The sequence below is a fragment of the Balaenoptera borealis genome, assembly GCF_965194805.1.
Source record: "Balaenoptera borealis genome assembly, chromosome: 21".
Classification (NCBI taxonomy): Eukaryota; Metazoa; Chordata; class Mammalia; order Artiodactyla; family Balaenopteridae; genus Balaenoptera; species Balaenoptera borealis.
The window spans coordinates 6,485,303-6,507,591 of record NC_138880.1 but is presented as its reverse complement, the minus strand read 5'-3'; the positions used below and the strand labels follow the sequence as shown (position 1 = coordinate 6,507,591).

Genomic DNA, 22,289 nt, shown 5'->3' with positions numbered 1-22,289 from the left:
GTGTTCTGTAACTGAGAGAAGGGGGCAGGTGAGTAATGGATACTGAGAGCTAACTAGTTCTGTGGTTTTGTGCGCAGACTTCCATTGATAGTTCCACATTTTAGCCACCCTTTCCCATCTTGCCCTTTCAGCTCTTCTTCCTGCTTTTCCTTAGGACTCTGAGGCTGCAGCTCCTCTAAAGCAGTGTGAGGCTGATCACCTAGGCTCTCCCCTTTGCCACTGTGTTCCCTGTGGTTGCTTTCTCACTTCATCTCATCCAACAGTGACCTTCATTTTATTTCAAAATCCCAGGAAGTCCTTTACTCTCTCCTCTTCTAAATGTCTCTTTCTGGTTTTCCTTTACTCTCATTTATTGGGAAAAGGGGGGCTATTGTGGGTGCCAAGTCTGTGAATTTGAATTGGAATCATTCTGTGGTTATTTTTAAAAGTCATCAAGGATATACTTTATGTTCATTTGTTATTCTACAGTGTTCAGTTGTTTTCAGAGAGGTTAGATAGTAAAGGCTTCTTTACCACATTGTCTTCAAATGTGGGTCCTTTGTAAAAATCAGTCTATCAATTGATAGATAAGAAAAGAGAAAAAGAGATTTTATTTCTTATCTATCAACATAAAGAAGAGTATGTCTTCCTTGTCAATTATAATAAAAATTATAAATGTTATACTCCTAAATTTAATACTGTAATATATTAAGTGAATAATATATTACACGAAGATAGGCATTATTCCAGCAATGCAAGTTTGCTCAATATTGGTTGTGATAGAAGGCTTCTTTGAATTGTTTATTTAGAAGACAGAACAGGAGTTTATCAAACTGATTGTAGCTCATATAAGAAGGTGAGGAGTATTAAGCATATCTTCTTAACATAATCATTTCAAACTTGAAGAAAAATGTCTGGGGCATGTAATTGTCCAAAAATAGATAAGCTAATCAATGACTGAATGAATAAAATTAACTGTCTTTTCCTTACCCATTCTTACACACAGAACTGTATGAAAACATGCTTACATAACCCAAGTTTTTCTCCTCAGGAAATATTTTTTTAGTTATATCAAGGATTTTTTTTTTTGAACTGTGATGTGATTTCTTCTGGGACACTATTAATGTTTCTTTTTTAAAGAGGGAAATCTTATGTGTTAGTTAATATTCAAATCACTGTCCCAACCACTGACCAAGGCTAAGTATTTTCATAGTGTCTTTTGCTTTTCCTGTCATTACAAAAGAGCCAGCTACAAATCGATCTGTTTAGTTGAAAGAAATTATTTCAGAAGCATGGTTCTTAACTTTTCCTGGCTTATCTTTCTCCTAAAAACAAGCCAGGGAAGTATGACTGGTATTGCCTCAATGACAATGTTAAGAACACTAGAATGAAAATAGTTTTGTGGACGGGTAATGCTGGTTTGTCCAACATTTTGTTATCCTTGCTGGCTTTATCAGAGCACTTTCAGTTAATGAACAAGCTGATATTTGTTCTTTCCTTAATTAGCAATGGTGATAGAAAATAATGATATTTTTAGACTATTCATCAGATACGGGGTATTCTACCAGATACTTAAGAAAATCCATCAGATAGTAGATTCTCCTGAAGACAGTCAAATTGAAATTTGGATAGACAAATATTAACATAGAGTCTACATAGAAATCAGGTTAAATAAATAAATAATTAAGATAATATCCTATATTTAGTGAGCATTTACTGTGTGCCAAACACCACTTTTGTTCCTTTATCCGTAACAAGCTATTTCACCTTCATAACCTTGAGATAGTTAAAATTATTATTCCAAATTCAAAGATGGATAAACTGAGGTAAGGAAGATTAAATAAATTTCTCAAGGTCACCTTTCCTAATGCAAAAGATAAGAGATATGGTCATTAAAGTTGGGAAAAAAATGTGAAAATGACAGGAACACTGGTATTGAGCATTGATCATTGGGCTCTGTGAGTAAAGTAGTTCTTGTACTGAATATTGGCTCTGTCAGTCAGTGGTGGTATGACCTTAAAAGTATACTTTTAATTCTCATCAAATATAAAATGAAGATGAAAATATCTCCTTCACAGGGTCAATATGAGTATATATTATAAAAATATATAGAAAGTGCAAAGACAGATCCTAGCTCATTACCAACAGTCAATACAAGTTGGCTGTTTTTGTACTTATACCAATTAATATTGATAAATGCATGATTCTGCTCCCTCAAGGGAAAAAATGGTTTCTGATTCTCAAAATACAATATTTGATAAGGTAACAACACACCATTTGACTCCAAGTTCCTTTATTAGAATGAGCAGATCTGAAATCCAGATTCATCTGAGGTATATATATCTTGTGCATCTAATTTTCATACCAAGTACAATTGTTCAACTCTTGACTTTAAATTTAAAATTTTTGTCGTTGGTGGTGGTTTTCACATTTTAGTTTTGTAACAGAGGATCTTGCACAGACGTCACTGTCAGCTCAGGCGCAACTTGTATCTCCAAAATAAAGTGCCATGGACATGGGGTATGTATAATGGTTACTCTATTTTTAAGTATAGTTATTTTGATCCATGTCAATAACATTTTTCAGTATAATAATGCTTAAAATTATTTGAGGTGTAGAAATGTATTTGGAAAATTGAAATCGAATAAGAAAAGCAGACTCCATTATTCATACGTATGTATGTGATTTATGTGTTCAATCAGATCATATAGGCTTCATGAGCAAATAATTTCCTTTGTACTTTGTACTAAAATTCAATATGAAACAATCTATTATTATAATGTTAGATTAAGATTATGAAATTTTGGAAATGAGCTCATTAAGGATTACACATATACATTTATACATACATAAAAATATTGCTTATAATTGAGTGTATGTGTACTGATAAATATTTAAACACAATATATATTATACATATTACTTATAATCTCATATTTTTATGGGAGCAGACTTTCTTGTTCATTATGATCTGCTTCATCCTTGAACAACTTCAATGTGTTTCCCTGCATGTCTCTTCCTTACTATATTTGAAAAGTTATCCACTGATGGACTTTCAGATAATGTTAAATTTTTACTTAACTATTGTAACTAATGGTACAGTGGACACTGTTGTACCTTCACCTTTGCACATTTATCTGACTTCTTAAATTGTTAGCAGTGAAATCTGATGAGCCAAATATATGTACCATTTAAATTTTCATTAATATTATATTGTCTTCAAGAAATATTATACCAGTTTTTGGTCTCTCCTGTAAAAATGCATATTTTTACATGCATAAAAAAAAAAATGCAGGGCTTCCCTGGTGGCGCAGTGGTTGAGAATCCGCCTGCCAATGCAGGGGACACGGGTTCGAGCCCTGGTCTGGGAAGATCCCACATGCCGCGGAGCAACTGGGCCCGTGAGCCACAACTACTGAGCCTGCGCGTCTGCAGCCTGTGCTCCGCCCCGAGAGGCCGTGACAGTGAGAGGCCCGCGCACCGCGATTAAGAGTGGCCTCCGCTCGCCGCAACTAGAGAAAGCCCTCGCACAGAAACGAAGACCCAACACAGCCAAAAATAAATAAATAATTTTTTTAAAAAAAATGCATATTATTTTATATGCATAAAAAAATAAAAATGCATATTTCCTCATATTCTGGTCAGACTAGTTTCTCTGTCTTTTGAATCTCTTCAAACATGCTAAATCCATTGTTACCTTGCATTTCTTTAGTAATTAATTATACAGTCCTTAAGTATGTATGGTCACATTTTCCATTTGCATTTCTATTTGTCCATCCATTGTGAAATTATCTACCAGGTAATAGAAATTTTGTAAACTTTGTAAGTTTTTCCAAGCATGTCTTTGGCTTTAACTGTGTGACTAGTGTCTCCTGCCATACTGATGCTTCCTATTTTATATAGTAATCCAGGAGAAAAGTGACCTGTGTGTCTTTTAAAAATTTTTTCTCCCAGATCACTTACATGTCCTATTATTTACAGTTTCTTTTCTGTTTTTTCCTCTCTTATTTAATTTTAATTAATATCTTGTTAAGTTTTTCACGAGCCTATTTCTAGATTCTCTATTCTGTTTCTGGCCCTTCTTTCAATTCACCCACCAGATCACATTTATAGATATTTTCTAGCCTTCCTATTTCTAGCCAAATAAATTTTGCTATCTATGTCTATTAAGAATACTTCTCCCTTTTGTTTTTCCCCATTTTTTTTTTTTTTGTAAAAATTGGCTCTTATCTTGGCTAATTTTTTTGAACTAGCACAATTCATAGTATATTTAAACTCCCACTATTTTATAATTTCTAGCTTCATAATTCCTATGCCTTTCTAGAATAAGTCATTTCAGTTGTATCAGAATATTATATACTTTTATTTAAAAGTACAAGAGATAAATAAGAGAAAATCTCTGGGACATTTGAAAAGATATTGCATGAATATTATTATATTAATTTTTAATTTAAGAATTGCTTTCCACATTAATATTAAAAACTACCTATAATATACTAAATTATAGTACTTTAATAATTTACATTGACTAAAAATAGCAAATACTGTGTTTAATTTCTATCTTATACATCAAATGTACTTTTTAAATTTGGTTTTGGTTTTAGGTTTGCAATACTCTCCATAACTGTCACTGTGATGTTGGATATGCTCCTCCACAATGTGAACCAACGCCTTCGTCACCAGGAGGAAGTATCAATGACGGGTTTTGGCTTACGTCAGGTTAGTATCCAGATCACGGTACTCCAACAGAACCTTCTGCACTTAGAGGAATAGTATACACCTCCACGGTCTGTGTGGCTATCGAGCACCTAGCATGTGGATAGGGCAACGAAGGAACTAAAGTTTCCATTTTATTTCACTTTATCTAATATAAATTTAAATAGTCACTTGTGATTAGTAGCTACTAAATTAGGCAGTGCAGCTCTAGATCATATTGTCAATCAAAATTTTGTATATGGTTTAAATTCAAATCTAGACATGAACACTTTAACAGATCTTCTCTTAATTTTAACAATGGTTTCCAGAACTTTTCTATTTGTACAACAGAGTTTTCTAGATAGGTATAGTTAAATGATAGAACAGGTGAGAGTTTTATTATGTAGTCTGTATATCCCAAGGATGTTAACTGTTGTGATGTGCTAGTTCACAACAGAGTTGCCTCTTTCAAGTTTTAACTCTGCTATTGAAAGGTAAAAATAATAAAGTCTTCCACATCCAAAGTATATGGATAGTAGATGGCACAAAACATTTTTTAATTTATTTGGTGAACATTCGTGAACAACTGTAGCATGTTTGATTTTTCTAAACTTCACAATGTGAAATTCTCAGAACACTAATTCCATTAAGGTCTTTCCATCATTTGTGATTCTGTTTTGTGCTTCTGTTTTAATTTATTTTATTTATGTATATGTTATAAACCTGACAATACAGCATTGTATTTGCCTTAAAATAGCCAATGAAATGTTAAAGAATTTTAATGTAAATATTTACATTTATCCCAACCTATTTACCGTTTTCTAGGGCTTTTCAACTGCTCCAGCACATTCAAATTTCTGTGTAGGTCATTTCCTTTCAACCTGTAAAACTTTCTTTTTTATTTCTTTTTGTGTGTACCTTGTAGTGATCAATTGTCTCAGCTTTTGTCTTTAAAATGTTTTCATAATTTGAGAATAGTATTTTCACTGCAAGTAGAATTGTTTCTTTCAGCAATTCAAAGATGTAATCCCATTGTATCCTGGTTTCCATTTTGTGATGAGAATGCAGCCGCCATTCTTATTATTCACCCCAATAATATAATGCTTCTTTCATTCCTTGTCTGAGTTTCAGACTTACTTTATATCTTTGATTTTCCATAGTTTCACTATGGTTTACCAACATGAGTTTTTCTTTGAATTTATGTTGCTTGGTTTGGCTGAGATTCTTGAATATAGAGGTTGGTGTATTTCTGGAAATTTTGAAAAAATTATTAGTCATTGTCTCTTTTTTAATATTTATTTTTTATTAAGAATATTTTGCTTTTTAAAAAATTTACACACGGTAGCATTCACTCTGTGGTATATAGTTCTATGAGGATTGAAAAATGTATGTATTCCGTTCCCACCACCACAGTCATAATGCACAACAGGTCCATCATCTCAGATCTTCCCTCTGGCTGCTGCCCTTTGTATTCATCTCCCACTGCCAGTTCCTTGCAACCAGTGACCTGGTCTCTGTCACCATAGATTTGCCTTTTCCAGAATGTCCTATACCAGAATGTCCTATACAGCATACATGCATTTGAGATTCATTCTCATCGGCATATGTTTTAATAGTTCATTCTTTATTACTGTTAAGTAGCCTTCTATTGAAAAGATGAACTATATAGTTTGTTTATCCATTCACACATTGTAGGGTATTTGGGTTGTTTCTAGATTTTGGCAGTTTTGAATAACGCCGCTGTAAACATGTGCACATAGGTTTTCGTCTGTATTTAAGTTCTCACTTTTTGATGGGTAAATACCTAGGAGCTTTTGTCTATGTATAAGTTCTCACTATAATACCTATAAGTGAGATAGCTGGATCGTTTACTCAGTGTATGTTTTTTAATGAGTGTATTTTTAATTTTTTTAAGAAACAGCCAAACTATTTTCCAAAGTGGCTTTGCCATTTTCCTTCCCTCCATTCATCTGTGAGAGCCCCAGTCGCTCTGCACTGATGATCCACACTTCACAAGCATTTGGTACTGTCGTTTTTGGTGGTTTTGTTTGATTTTTTTTTTTGCCAGCTTTAGATGTGTAATGATATCCCACTGTTATTTTTAGTTAGCTTATTAGGTTGAAATAATTATACACTCATAAAGAGTTGCAGAAAGATTTAGAGGGCTGTCTTACGAATCCTTTACTCAGCTTCAGTCAATGTTAACATGTTTCAGTACTACAGTAGAATATCAAAACCAGGAAATGGACATTGATGAAATACATAGACCTTATTCACATTTCACCAGTATGCATACACTTATCTGTGTGTGTATGCATTCACATGTGCGTATATTTAGTTCTATACAATTTCACCACATGTTCAAATTTGTGTAACCACCATCGCAATCAAGATATAGAACTGCATCATCACTACATGGCCCCTGATATTGTTACTCCTTTATATAGCTACACCGATTCCCTCTTTCCCCTTTCCGAACTCTTGGCAACCACTAAACTGCTCTTCATCTTTCCAATTATGTTATTTCATGAATGTTATATAAATGGAACCATGTAGTTTGTATCTTTTTGAGATTGTCTTTTCCTCTCACTTCATTCCTTTGTATTGATGACTAGTATTCCTTTGTATGTCTGTAGCATATTTTGTTTAATTATTCACCCATTGAAGGACATTGTGTGGATGGCAATTTTTAGTTATTATGAATAGATCTGCAATGAAAATTTGTGTGGAAGATTCTGCATGAAAATAAATGTTTAATTCTCTGGGAAGCATGGCCGAGAGTGAAATTGCTGTGTGTATGGTAAGCCATTTATAATTTTAAAAGCAACTGCCAAGCTTTTTGCAGAGTGGCTATATACTTTTTGACATCCCCACCAGTGATAAATGAATGACTGGGTTTTTTGCAGCCTTGCCAACATTTGAAGTTACCATTATTATTTTTTTTTTTTTGCCATTCTATTGGTGTGTTTTAATATCTCATTGTGTTTTTAATTTGTACTTCCCTAATGGATAATGATATTGAATATCTTTAATGTGTTTATTTGGCACCTGCATATCCACTTCAGTGAAAAGTCTGTTCATATCTTTTTCCCATTTGCTAATTGTATTGTTTATTAAATGTTGAGTTTTCACATAAACATCTATTTTGTGGGATTTGTGATTTGACCATATTCTCTCCAAGTGCTTTTTTCTCAGACCGAAAGGTTTTTTTTTCCTATTCTTATTTTGATAAACTCTTCTTTTTTTCCTTTTTGGATCTATGTGTTTGGTGTCAAGTATATGAATTCTTTGTCAGTCTTAAGTCTTGAAATTTTTTGCTATGATATCTGTAAAAGGTATAGTTTTATGTTTTATATTTAAGTCCATGATCCATTTTGAGTTACTTTTTATAAAGGGTGAGAGATTAATTTTCCGATTTATGGGCATCAAATTTTTCTAGCACAATTCTTTGAAAAAGCTGTCTTTTGTCCACTGTGTTGATTTTGCACCTTTGTTAAAAATTAATTGGACATTTTTGTGTTGATGTATTTCTCAGATGTCTATTCTGTTCTATTGATCTATGTGTCATTCCCTCCACCAATACTACACTGTTTTGATTATTGTAGTTATTGGGTAATCTTGAACAGCAGGAAAAGTGAGTCTTCCCATTTCATTCTTCTTTTTCAAAATGGTTTTGGCTATTTTAAGGTTTCTCCTTTCCATATACATTGAGCTTGTCTATGTTTACAAAAAAATTTTGCTGTGATTTTGATGCAAATTGTGTTAAACCTATGGATCAATTTAGGAAGTTTCACATTTTTATTATTTACTATTGAATCTTCCGGTCTATGAACACAGTATTTCTTTCCATTTATATGTCTTCTTTAATTTCCTTCATCATAATTTTGTAATTTTCACCAGATACTGTACATTTTATTTTTTCATATTTGTTATTTCACTTTCTTTAGAGCTATTGTAAATAATGTTGTACTATAATAGGACATATTTTTATTTTATATTTATAAACACCAATTAAAACGATTAATCAATGTTTATCATTCCTACATCATCTAACTAACTCCTTTCAGTCAACTTTGCATGTATATTTGTCCACTTGTGAATCATATCAAATAAATGTTCATGCCCCAACGTAATAAAAGGTGAAAAGATACTATCCTAGATCTTTTTTTTTTTTTTTTTAATTATAACAGAGATTTATTTAAAGTAATACATTTACAGCCCAGATAGTTCTACATTGTACATTTCAGGTTTAACCAACTTCATAAAAATACTTTAGGATAGCTGCATCCAGATTTAGACTACATGATTATTTCTTTGCCCATTCTTCTCTCTCTTTTCTTTCCCGAATAACCTCTTTCAGATATGGTTCAAGGTAGAATTTATCCTCCTCATATTTTGTCCACTGCTCTTTAGGCAAGATCTGCTGCCTCATGGTCAGGTCCAGTGCTCTCTTAATGCAAAACACCCTGTCGTTATAAAGGTTCTCAGGAAGCCTTCTTATGGCTTCTTTTACATCTTCATTCTCATATATCGTATCATCTCGCATTAAGCCCAGTTTATTGAACCCGGCAGCATTGTAATACCATTTTCGAATACCCTCCAGCCACTTGCTTGATGCTGCAACGGCAGGCCTACTCGCCATTTTAACCTGAGACCCTAGATCTTCTTTACAATACAGAACGTTCTAGGTATTTGTGACAAAATATTACGTGCTGAAGTATGATTAACTGGATGAGAATATCATATTTCCTTTTTGTTACTAGAAATATTCTGTTCATTCATTGATTCTTCAGTTGGAGGAAAATTATGATAGCATCGTCCACTCTGATAACTTGTAGTATGAGATTTCATTTGGATGATCAATTTCAACATCACCATTATAAAGTTTAAAAACAAAAGCCCTGGAGGGACTCTTTTGTACCTTCCTGAAAGTTGATATATTACTTGGGCAACAAAATTAGACAACGGAAATTTGCCAATGGAAAAAATAAGGAGTCCAGAAATAAACTCTCACATATGCAGTCTAATGATTTTCAATTAGGATGCCATGAGCACTCAAGGGGAGAAAGGACGGTCTTTTCAACAAATAATATTGGGATAACTGGATATCAATATGCAAAAGAATGAAGTTGGACCCTTACTTACACCTTAAAAAAAATTAACTCCAAATGAATCAAAGATTTAAATGTCAAGAGCTAAAACTATAAAATTCTTAGAAGAAAACAAAGGGGGCAATATTCATAACATTGGATTTAGAAACGATTTATTGAATATGACACTGAAAGCACAGGCAACAGAAGAAAAACGTAGATAAATTAAAAACTGTTGTGCATCAAAGGACACTATTGATAAAGTAAAAAGCTAACCCACAGAATAAGAGAAAATGTTCACAAATCATATATCTAATGAAAATTAATATGTAGACTATGTAAAATATTCCTACAACTCAGCTACAAAGAAACATAAAATCCAATTAAAAATGGCAAAAGACCTGAATAGACATTTCTTCAAAAAAGATACATGGATGGACAATAAGCACATGCAAAGTTGCTCAACGTCACTAATTGTTAGGGAATTGCAGGTCAAAACTCCACCTAGATACTAATCCAAACCTATTGGGATGGCTATTAATTAAAAATTTTGGAAAATATCAAGTTCTGATGAGAATGTGGAGAAATTGGAACCCCTGTGCATTGCTGGTGGAAATGTAGAAGTGCTACAGCCCATGTGAAAAGTGGTATGGTGGTTCCTCATAAAATTAAACATAGAATTACCATATTATCCTGAATTTACACATCTAGGTATATACCCCAAAGCACTGAAAGCATGGACTCACAGATATTTGGACACCCATGTTCTTAGCAGCATTATTCACAGTAGCCGAAAGGTGAAAACACTCGAATGTCCATCAACAGTATACACATATGGTGGTATATACATACAATGGAAAATTATTTAGCTTTAAAAGGGAATGAAATTCTGACACATGGTACAATATGGATGGAACTTGACAACCTTATGCTAACTTAAATGAGCCAGTCACAAGAGGACAAGTATTGGATGATTGTGCTTTTATGGGGTACCTACAGTAATCAATTCATAGGGACAAAGTAGAAAGGTAGTCGCCTGGGGCTGGAGGGAGGGGGAATAGTAAGTCAATGTTTAGGACTGAGTTTCAGTTTGGGAGGATGAAAATGTTCTACAGTTTGATGGTAATAATAGATGCACAAAGATGTGAATGTACTTAATGCCATTGACTGTACACTCAAAAATATTTAAAGTAATAAATTTCATGTGTTGAGTATTTTACCACAGTAAAGCAAAATTGTCAGGCAAAAATTCCATTTTATGACATCACCAAAAATAATACAATGTTTGTTTAGATATAATTTTATGGAAAGAAGTGTAAGATACACTGAAAGCTAAAACTACATTATTGAAAGAAGATCTGCATAAATGTAAAGACATCTCCTGTTAAGGTATTGGAAGACTCAATATTGTTATTACTGTCAATACTCTCAAAATTGATCTACAAATTCAACACAATCCTTAACAAACCCAAGCTGTCTCTTTTGCAGAAACTGAAAAGCTGATCTTAAAAGTCTTACAGAAATTCAAGCAACACAGAATAGTAAAAACAATCTTGAAAACATAGTTTTCAAGAAAACTTGAAACTGAAAACACAATTCCAAAACATATTACAAAGCTAAATAATCAAGACAGTGTAGTACTGTCCCAAGAATAAGGATAGATATTTAGCTCAATAGAAGAAAGAGTCCAGAAATAAAACTTCATGCTAACAGTCATGGATTTTTGACAAAGATGCCAAAACAATTCAAAGGACAAAGGATGGTCTTCTAAAACCATGGTGTTGGGACAAGTAGATATCCACATGCAAACGAAGTTAGATTACTGCATCACAAGGTTCACAAAAATTAACTGAAATTGGATCATAGATCTAAATGTAAGAGCTAAGGTTATAAAACACTCAGAACACATATTAGTAAATCTTTGTGACTTTGGCATAGGTGTGTTATCGAAGACACCAAAGCACAAGTGAAGAAAGAAACAATAGACTGATTGAATTTCATCAAAATTGAGAACTTTTGTGCTGCAAGTGATACAACCAAGACAGTGAAGGACAAACTACAGAGTGGGAGAAAATATTTGTAAATATTATATCTCATAGGGGACTTGTGTCCAGAATATATAAAGAACACTTACAAGTCCATAATTAAAAGACAAATAACCCAATTAAAAATGGGAAGGGATTTAGGGACTTTCCTCGTGGCGCAGTGCTTAAGAATCCGCCTGCCAATGCAGGGGACACAGGTTCGAGCCCTGGTCCAGGAAGATCCCACATGCCGTGGAGCAACTAAGCCCGTGCGCCACAACTACTGAGCCTTCGCTCTAGAGCCCGCGAGCCACAACTACTGAAGCCCGTGCACCTAGAGCCCGTGCTCCACAACAAGAGAAGCCACCACAATGAGAAGCCCGCTCACCGCAACGAAGAGTAGCCTCTGCTCGCGGCAACTAGAGAAAGCCCGCGTGCAGCAACGAAGACCCAACGCAGCCAAAATAAATAAAAAATGGGAAGGGATTTAAATAAACACACTTCCATAGAAGATATACCAATGGCCAAAAAGCCCATGAAAAGATGTTCAACATCTTAGGAGAATGCAAACCAAAACCACAATGAGATACTACTTCACACTTATTAGGATAGCTATTATAATAAAAAACACAGGCAACAAGTACTAGTGAGGATGTGGAGAAATTGGGATCTTCTTGATGCTCTTTTTACCACTACTGCTCAAACTCTGGTATCTCTTTTCCACTCTCACCCCAGTAAGAGCTGCTGTCTAATTAGGTTCAGATTGTCTCATACTATGTATGTATATATACACATATATATTCCTTATCCTTCTGCCAAGGACACCTACGAGGATCCCCTTAACAGTTTTGGAATCCTTAATTTGCAGAGCAACTTTCTGTTCAATGCTGCACCCTTCAGGTTCCCACCATTTCTTCTGCTGTGATCTCTGTCTTCTGCTCTGTGGGAATGCTGTACTTCGCTTAGGACTCCAATTCTCTGTTCTGAGATCAGCAAATCATCCATAGGTAGAATTGTATTTCCATAAAATCAACATCATGTTTTCTTTTCTTCAGATATTATAGTTCTGTGTTTCCTGTTGGCTTCCAGAAACCGTTTCCTTCATGTTTTATCCTGTTTCATATTTTTATTATTTGACACATTTAACGGAAAAATTTCATCATGCCCACAAGTAGAAGCTCCCAATCTTTCTTCCTTAGAGTAATGGATATCTCCCAATTAATCTAATAGTAATCTCTTTAATCAGTCTTTGGAGTAATTAAGCACATGAGAAGGAAGCTCCACTTGCAACATGATAATTTTAGTAAAGATGGATTAAAGGAGAATGGACCTTTTCTGATGGGTGAGGCCAGGAAAGGAGAGCTATAAACTGTTGAGTTCTACCATAGCATGAGACTGCTGCATGTTTGATTAGTTTCAATATTTTTGCATATATTTGCTAATTTATTTCTTATAATACATAAAACTTCCTAAATCACTTTCTTTAAGGTAAATTACTTCTAATCAACATATAATTGGACTGTGTATGTGTTTCAACATCACCGATCCTTTTGCCTTTTTGAGGGGGCATTAAATTCATTTACACTTCATATCCTCAAAAGTTGCTTTGGTGGTAATTCTGATTGCTTGATATAGTTTTTTGTATTTTAATTGTCTGGTTTATTTCTTTTGCTTAACTGGACCAAGTTTCCATAGCTTTAGTTTTCTGGTTTTAGTAATGTCTTTATAATGCCAAGAGGAATATCTATTTTTCTAATTAGTACAGTCAAAATTAAAACAATATCACTTTATACATCTATTATGTAAATTAACCTAGTCTACTATTGTTTTTTTAAAATTAGCCTCAGTTATATCAAAAATTTTCTGTAAATAATTTTTAAAACAGTTCTTTTTTTTCTCTATATTTTAAATGGAAGAACCTATTAGATGAAAATATCAATCTAATGTGTTCTAAGTAGCAGTTCATAGAAGGGAATATGGTAGAATAAAATACATTAGGAAATTGGCACATGCATATTAAATATACAAAGATTAAAAATAAATTATATATATATATATATAGACAGAAATATATAATGTACTTTGGGGCATAGTCACAGAATACTGGAAAACACTTTTAAATTTAAGTTTATTCACTCTATGATTATATTATTTGAATTCCAAAGTTTTATAATTCAAATTATTAATATGCTTTGAATACCATTTTTGAAAAAGTTAAAAGGTACTCTTATGTGTTCAGGTAAAAGTACAGACATGTTGGTAAAACGACGTGGTGCTTCTCGAAAAAATGGCCTTGTGATCAGTTTCTACGTTGTCCTGCCTTTCCTCATTTTAATTCCCATCATTGCTCTTAAATGGAATAAAAGGAAGATATTTTGGAGCAGAGAGGGTACAGTAAGTGGAGGGTAAGAAAACTCATTATCTTTATATTTAATATTAAAAATGATTTAGGAGAAAATTCAAATATTATTCAGAATATTATAAGTAGGGACTCTTGGATGGATTGGGTAAATGTTTAGAAACATACCAAATTTTTTGCAGATTTCAGGCAGGTGGGTAAGTTTCATGTTTATATAGGCCCAGGAACAACTGAAGTTACTCAATAAATCCTCAGTACCTTTCAAATAGAAAGCCATGTTGGCTGTAACTGCTTTAAAAGGTCTGTCTACTTCCCAAGCAACCCCGTTTCCTTGCACTGATGTTCACTTGTGCCAAGAAGATTAATAGAGACAGAGCAGCATAGAATAAAGAAGGTGAAGATTAATAGAGACAGGGCAGCATAGAATATGGGGAAGGTGGAGATTAACAGAGACAGGGCAGCATAGAATATGAGGAAGGTGAAGATTAACAGAGACAGGGAAGCATAGAACATGGGGAACCTGAGAAAATATAAGATGGCAAAGAATGAGGGAGAGAACACACATAGGATACTGCCCATTTTACACATAATTAATATCACTCATGTGTTTCTAAAATTAGAATTAAGGCACTTGGGCAGCTTTTCCTTTTTTTTTTTTTTTTTTTTGTAGAACAGAGCTTGATTAGGTCTTTTTTTTAATGAGGTATAATTAACATATGACATTATATTAGTTTCATGTTTACGGCATAATGCTTTGATATTTGTATATATTGCAAAATGATCACCGCAATGAGTCTAGTTAATATTTGTCACCATACATAGTTACAAAAATTTGGTTTTCTCCTGATGAGGACTTTCAAGATCTACTCTTTTAGCAAGTTTCAAATGTGTAATTCGTTATTATTAACTATAGTCACCATGCTGTACATTATATCCCCATGACTTATTTTTTTTACAACTGGAAGTTCGTACCTTTTGACCCTCTTTACCCATTTTGCTCACCAGTCTCTCAACCCATTTTTCTGACAACCACCAATCTGTTCTCTGTATCTATGAGGGTGTTTTTTTTTTAGATTCTACATATAAGTGAGATCATACTTTGTCTTTCTCTGTCTGACTTACTTCACTTTCATACAGCTTTTTTCTTTACTGTAACACCAATACAAGCCACAATTTGCTTAGTGAATATTTCGGAAAATGAGAATGCAGAAGCAAGGGTAAAGAAGTGAGTCTCGTTTCTTCATTGTAAAGAAAATCATTTTCGTTTCTCATTTGTGTAGCCAGAGACAAAATAATGGTGTAATATTTCAATCAACACCTCTACTTCCCAAGTTAGTTAATCTTATTTATGAACAAGTTAGCAGCGACCAGGTAATTCAGGGTAGTGTTCTGCATGATTCATCAATCATTCAACTGTTATAAACTGACTTAATTGAATGATATCTGGCATGTCTTCCTGTGCTCTTACTTAAGACATCTTGGACAAATCTGAATAGTTGCAAGAACTCGACCTGACTTTGGGAAGAGATGGTAGAGGAAGGTACCACTGATCATAAAGAACAAAGTCTGCTCATGACAGCCTAAATTTTAGAGCAGCAGTAAATGGTTTCAGGGCTGCAAGGGCAAGAAATGATGTAGAGCTGAAACACAGAAGGGTGGTAAGGACCTGGATGGTTATGAACTCGGCCATTGTCTCCATCACCCAAAGCCTTTACGATTGACATCGTCTCCTCTTGTCCATGTCCATTCTCTCCAAGATGACTGCTCTGCTTACACGTGGCCCAGAGTACCTATCTCAACTCCTTCTAGTTTCATTTTCAAGTAAAAATCCCAATAATCTGCCAAAACCAGTGCCTGTTAGTTCATTTTCCCAAGAGACAGAAGGAAATAACTGTGCAAGTGTATCTCATTTCAGCCAGTGTTCTGTCTGGATTTATAATCCTGAGTTAGGTGTTCAAGACTGATTTCATCATCTGTGGACAAAGAATTGTAGCCATTTAGTAGGAACCTTTACACCATGACATTCCTCTTCAACGGGAGCTGAATGTGTGTAGGAGCCAAAGAATAAATGGAGGCTGTATAAATACCACAAAGTGTAACTAAGCATAGCTAACAGAGAGGCCTCATTAAGGACCTCATTAACAGAAGTGAAATAATAACTATTCACGTAGGTATTTGATAGAAATCATATAACTGAAGTTATGATAATTTAAGAATTTACATGTAAATTATCTGTTTAATTTGGAGAAGCATGATCATAGATATTTTAATATTCCATCCGGTCTTCCATGTAGACAAAATAGAGAAAAGTAATAGATGGATTTTTAGTTTGAAATTTTAAAAATGCTTAACATATTTAAAAGGTAGGCTAACATTAGGAAAAAACGAAACACTAGAATATATGATCCCTGAGTGGCATATAGAAAGCAAAGTGGATATTGGTACATATTAATTGAGTAATTAGGACAAATCTAGCTTTATTACTTTTCTTGACTTTAAGATTACAGTGTTTGCTAACCTTAAAAATAATTCTGTTTCTTTCAAACAGATCTCTATCAGAAGACAGCAGTAGGAACAGCAACAGCAGCCTGTCTTACAGTTAAAGGTGAAGTAAAGGAATCAAACTATTGACAAGATGATAGAATTCATTAAATACTTAAAAAACTATTTTTAACAGTACCTCAGTATAAGGAAGGTATTATTCCCATATTTCATCATTTTGATTTCTACTTGTTGCTATCGTAGACTAAAACAAAGCATTTGGTGTTAATTTTATTTTATACTTGTCTAGAAACATTTAATGTTAACTCACATTAGCCACAGATTTATTAACCAACATCTTTGTAAAAGGAAATGACTTCAAAGGGATTTTTAATATTTTCTTAAAATATTTATGTGCAATCATACATTTGATTGGTAGATTTAACGTTCTAACTAAGAGGTTTACACAGGTTGTCTCCCAACACTTGTATTTATTCCTCACTAACAATAACTCCCGGGTTATTGTTCTCCTTATTTTATTTTTCTTAAACTTTTTCATTTTGTATTGGAGTATAGCCGATTAACAATGTTGTGATAGTTTCAGGTGCACAACAAAGCAACTCAGCCAAACGTATACATGTATCCATTCTCCCCCAAGCTCTCCTCCCATCCAGGCTGCCACAGAACATTGTGTTCTCCTTATTTTAGAAATAAGGTAACAGACATAAAGAATGTAAATAATTCCGCACATGTATAGAATTTTAGTGAGCTTTTTGAGTTTGAGTTTGACAACCAGACACCAAGGTTGAAGCTCTTAAGAACTCTGCAATTTTGCCACATATCTTCTGATACAAGACTGGCGATGGGGAATGGAATTTACACTTATTGAGGACCTAGAGGATGCCAGGCAAATGCTAAATGCACTCACCCTCCAAGGCAGAAGAACAATTCTTTACCGTCAGATGGGATAAAGGAGGCTTTTGTATATGTCGTTCAAATTTCTAACTCATATGTGTAAAGAAATCGTGATATTTGACATATTAGACTTATCCCTGGCAGTAAAGGAAAACAATCAAAAACTCATCTAATTTGTGACATCCCAAGTTCATCTCTTTACTTACCTGTCATATCTGACTTTGATGGAGAATAAAGTCAGTGGGTCTCTGTTTCCTTATCGGCCACCAAAGAAATCATTACCTCAAAGTAAAGTAGTCTTATTTCTGCCTAGACCAACCTCTACCTCTTCTCTGATCACTTTACTAAAAACCCGCATCTTAGGTGAAGATTTTGGTCCTCGGCTGTCTTCTTCTCATGTCCTCCATCATAGTTTCTTCATCATGCTGGGTGTCTTCACCTGAACTCCTCACCTCCACACAACTTCAGTCATTTTCTCCTAGAGCGTTACAATGAGCACGCCGTCTCCCTGGCTTTCTCCAAGTCTTAAGTCGTAAATTCAATATCTTGCTTTCTTTTACACTTTTTTCTATTTTTCACAGTCTCCCCCTGCCAACAGTACTTTATGGTTATGTTAAGTTCTTGCCTCAAGAATTGGACACATTCGTTCGATAAACATATTTTATAAGTTGGTTATAAAGGGTACTGAAAGGTGATTCTTTATGGGGAAGATGAGAGAAGTGGGGCTAACTGGGCAGTTGACACTGAAGGAGGAACCAGGTGGCGACTTTAAATGTGGCCGACTGAGTAGGCCCTAGGGAGCAAGTGACGTGTCAGCAAGGAATTGGAGGAGGCGCAAATAATGACCCTGAAAGGAGTCACCTGACATCACAGTCAGCTCAAAGAAGGCTTCTATCTAAATGCAAAGGATACAGTGCAGCAAGAGAGGGTGAGAGGCAAGCACTGTGGGTCAGAGAGACGCCTCAGGCACAAGGTCTCAAGGTTCCTTATTTTAAATTTTAAACAGCCCATCATAAAATCCACTGCCCTTATCTCAGAAAAAAGTGAAACCAGATATTCAGGCTTTCCCACAGGTAAAGAGAGAGCTTTCCCATTCCAGCTGTAAATCAAGTCTGTCCTAGACAGGCGTAGAGCTGGCAGAGTTACCCATGCATATACCTGGGCAGGAGCTTTTCAAGCACATGAATGATACAATGAAAAAAAAATGTCAGGACTAATCCAGGAGAGAAAGGATGTCACCTCAGACCAGAGATAGTAAAGAAGGTCTTAGGAATAAATTTTGAAGGTGAACCAACAGAATGAATTGAGAGTTTGGCTGTAGAGTGTAAGAAAAAGTGCTTAAATGATGTTCATTGCTGTACAGCAGGAAGAGAGCGAGGCTACCATGTAAAGCCAGACCTCTCTGTGTCTAAATCTGTGCTCTTAATATATTTAAAAATTTATTTTTAAATGTACGGATGTTGAAGGAGAAAATCTGCCTAGGTAACTATGAGCCAGGACCAGTGTCTGATATGCCACAATTAAAAGGTTACATTTCCTCATAGATGAATGGAACATAGTTGAAGTATTTTTGACGTGGTAAGGGAGGGATTTCACAAGATATGGTGCGCTTTTTACAAAATTCACAGGGATAAGTTAGGAGAAAATTCAGTCAGATTCAGCCAGAACTGGAGACTAGTGAAATGGAATGCACAGGAAAAGTGTGATGAGGGCAGGATTGGGTAAGACGGAAAGAACAAAGTTTTCAGAGACCTAACGGGTAGACTTGGTTGAAGTGGTGACTGGACGGATGTATTTGGGTTAGAATGAAAGAGAACTACAAAGACAAACATTTCTGACACAATGGATAATGACAGCTTTTACTAATGGCATGTTGTACAGCAGCTGAGAACCAGCTTGGTTTCGGAGCGATGAACTGGAGGGGAGTAAGAAGGAGTTTGTTCTGAACATGTGTGTGTGGGACACCTGTTGGAAACGCACAGAGGACTGTTGGCAGTTCTCTTCCTCTGTAGATAAAAATAGGGAAAAGAGTAATTATTTCCTTCTTCACATATTGTATTGCTCTTTTTCTCACTGTTGCCTTGTTCATGACTTTCTTTGACCCATGTAAAACATAGAGTCCGTGTAAATGAGACATATATAAATACCAGTTCATAGCATTTCCTTTTAATGTGGCTATCACAAATGTTTCTGGAAAAAATCAAACCAAAGAAACAAAAAAAACTTAGGTTTACAAATTCTGTAGAGCACAGGTATAGATTGTGACAGTATCAACTGTCTTACATTAATTAATTGATATACCTGTAGGTTTGTAGTAAGATTAGACAGCTTTTCTTAACAATTAAAAATGTAGCATTTCTTTTTTCTGTATTTCTTTTAGAATGGTAACTAACCAATACTGTCACAAGCCATAACTTGGAGAAAAGACATTGCCAAGAAACACACCATTAACTGGCCTGATTCAAGAAGAAAAAAATCTGCTTTTCTCTCCTTTTGTGATGGCTTAAAGCTTTCAATTTCAAAAACAAAAGTAAATCCTGTGAGTGAAAGTATGTCGCCTTGTGTCGATTCATTCTGTTCTCGAGCCCAAGTTTGTGTGCCCGATGCACAGTGAGGCCAAACAGAGGGAAACGTCAGTGTTTGGAGAAGAGAAAGGTTTATTGCAAGGACCAACCAAGGAGAACGGACAGCTCATGCTCAAAAATGCCAAACTCTCTGATGGCTTTTGGGGAAGAGTGTTTATAGGCAGAATTTGGGGCAAGGGCTGCAGGGTGTGGAACCTTCCCCTGATTGGTTGGTGGTGAGGTAACAGGGCGCTGCTCCAGGAATCTCAGTCATCAGCCTTTCCTGCCAGTGTGGGTCCACATGCTTGTGCTCAGCCTGAAGTGACTTCCTGCATGTGGCTTGAGGGGGCCCGAGTTCCTGTTGAAGAGCTCAGACATACGCGTCAGATGGTTCTGCACATCCCCGAAGAGGAACAGCACCAGGCCCCCTGCTGCACTGTTGTTTCTTCCTGCCTTCCCTCTCTTCCCTGATTAGTAACCGTTTGAATACCCCCTTTGGAACTCAGGGAAGGTCTAGGAAGCTGAAAGCCTTTTTTCCGACACACTGGAAACTGGGGACTCGGAAAGCCTTTTGTGCCCAGGAGGGCTCCACAGGGTCCTGTTCAGTTTCAGTCCTTCTACTATGGTCCTCTGGTAGGAAATAAGCAGGTTGGCCTCTTTTGAACCTGCGAGGCTGCTGCATCCCAAACGGAAAACATTCCATTGTGCATTCCTGCTGCCGACTGCCCTCAGATACCCATGGCCCTGCTAATTGCTCCCATCTTAAGAGAGGACACCTAGAATCCGCACCTCTCCAGTAGTTCATGATTCTCATCCCCTACCCATTCCAAGCTTCGGGATATTGAGAGGAAAGGTTGCTAGACAAGGTCAGCCCAGAGCCCTCAGAGAGTCACTAGAATCCATTCTATCTTCAAGGAATTGCTCACACTGAGTTCCTGGTCATAGATAACTGTCCTGTCTCCAGGTGATACTTCCCTGCCCTCGTGGAAATTGAGCTCTAGAATATATCTTTGTCCTTTGAAGGAACCCAGACTTGCTGCTCTTTCCTGACTGAAGCTGAGCTTTTCTGGGTGACAGTTTCTTGCTTCAGTGCCCCCTCTCTTCATCTCCCTCTTCCTGAGATGGGTGCACTTCTGTACACCTCAAAGCATTATTTGTGGATTAGAGATCCATCAGCCTATCTGGAGTCTAATTAGGACCTACAGAATTTCCATCAATATAAATGAAGGTGCTCGTGGGTCGGGGGTGGGAGCATCTCATCACAAAGACCAAGGGTTTCTTTTTCCAAATGAGCAAATGATGAATAGATACACAAGATGTGGTCCATCCATACAATGGGATAGTATTCAGCCACAAAAAGGAAGGAAGCACCGATACTGCTACAACATTGATGAATCTTGAAACCGTTATGCTAAGTGACTAAAGCCAGTCACAGAAACCACGTATTATGCATCTGTATGAAACATCCAGAACAGGGACATCTAGAGAGACTAAGATTAGTGGTTGTTTACTGCTGAGAGTGGGGGTGGGGATTGAAAAGCTGGGGTGGGTGATGGTAATAACTAAAGGGTAGAGGACTTGTTTGTGAGATGAGGGAACTGAAATTAACTGTGGTAACGGTTGCACATATCTGTGAATACACTAAAAACCCTACAATCATTCACCTGTGTGCTTTAAGTGGGTGAAGTCTGTCATAAAAATAATACACATCGGGATGACTCTACCATAACTTTCCCTCATCCCCTTTGCCACTAACTTATTTGGGGCATTATGATCATGGTCCTGCCTTATTTAATCATAATTTCTCAGGATCAGTTTCCCAGGAGTACTACCACCTAGCAGGTCCAAGTTTTAGACCTGAGCAGAGTTTATTTTTGCAACTGTTCATATAAAACATCCTTGCTGTGGAGTGTACTGGGATAAAGGAAGGTGTGGGTGAGTGGCAGGCAGAAGCTGAGTTAGGTTTTGAGCATGAGCAGCTTAAGATACTTGTCAGAAAATTCAAAGACAATTACATGTTCTGTCTTCTGCAGTGGTGTCACTTTCCCTCTCTGAGTTTGTCTTGCTGGCCTTACCATTTCTAAAGCTTCCTTTTTACGGTTCTAACAGTAACTGTTAACAAGATGCACTAAGGTTCCATTTCAAAGTTTTCTTTCCTTTCCTCAACAGATTATAATCGAAC

General features: G+C 35.7%; 1 protein-coding gene and 1 pseudogene across 2 annotated transcripts in view; one reads left to right on the top strand and one right to left on the bottom strand.

The window, feature by feature from the left end:
• The window catches only part of LOC309619624 (A disintegrin and metallopeptidase domain 3-like), a 108,070-nt gene extending 86,656 nt beyond the window's left edge, over window positions 1-21,414 (top strand). The window contains exons 14-18 of the mRNA XM_082374997.1: window positions 2,416-2,499; window positions 4,584-4,698; window positions 14,028-14,193; window positions 16,696-16,752; window positions 19,924-21,414. Of these exons, the coding sequence (XP_082231123.1) occupies window positions 2,416-2,499; window positions 4,584-4,698; window positions 14,028-14,193; window positions 16,696-16,750 (420 nt within the window). The 3' untranslated portion in view covers window positions 16,751-16,752; window positions 19,924-21,414. The remainder of the gene's footprint in view (window positions 1-2,415; window positions 2,500-4,583; window positions 4,699-14,027; window positions 14,194-16,695; window positions 16,753-19,923) is intronic.
• Window positions 8,844-9,323, bottom strand: LOC309619661 (cytochrome b-c1 complex subunit 7 pseudogene; annotated as a pseudogene). The gene has a single exon. The product of its transcript is annotated as a cytochrome b-c1 complex subunit 7 pseudogene (transcript).
• Window positions 21,415-22,289: the final 875 nt, after the last annotated feature.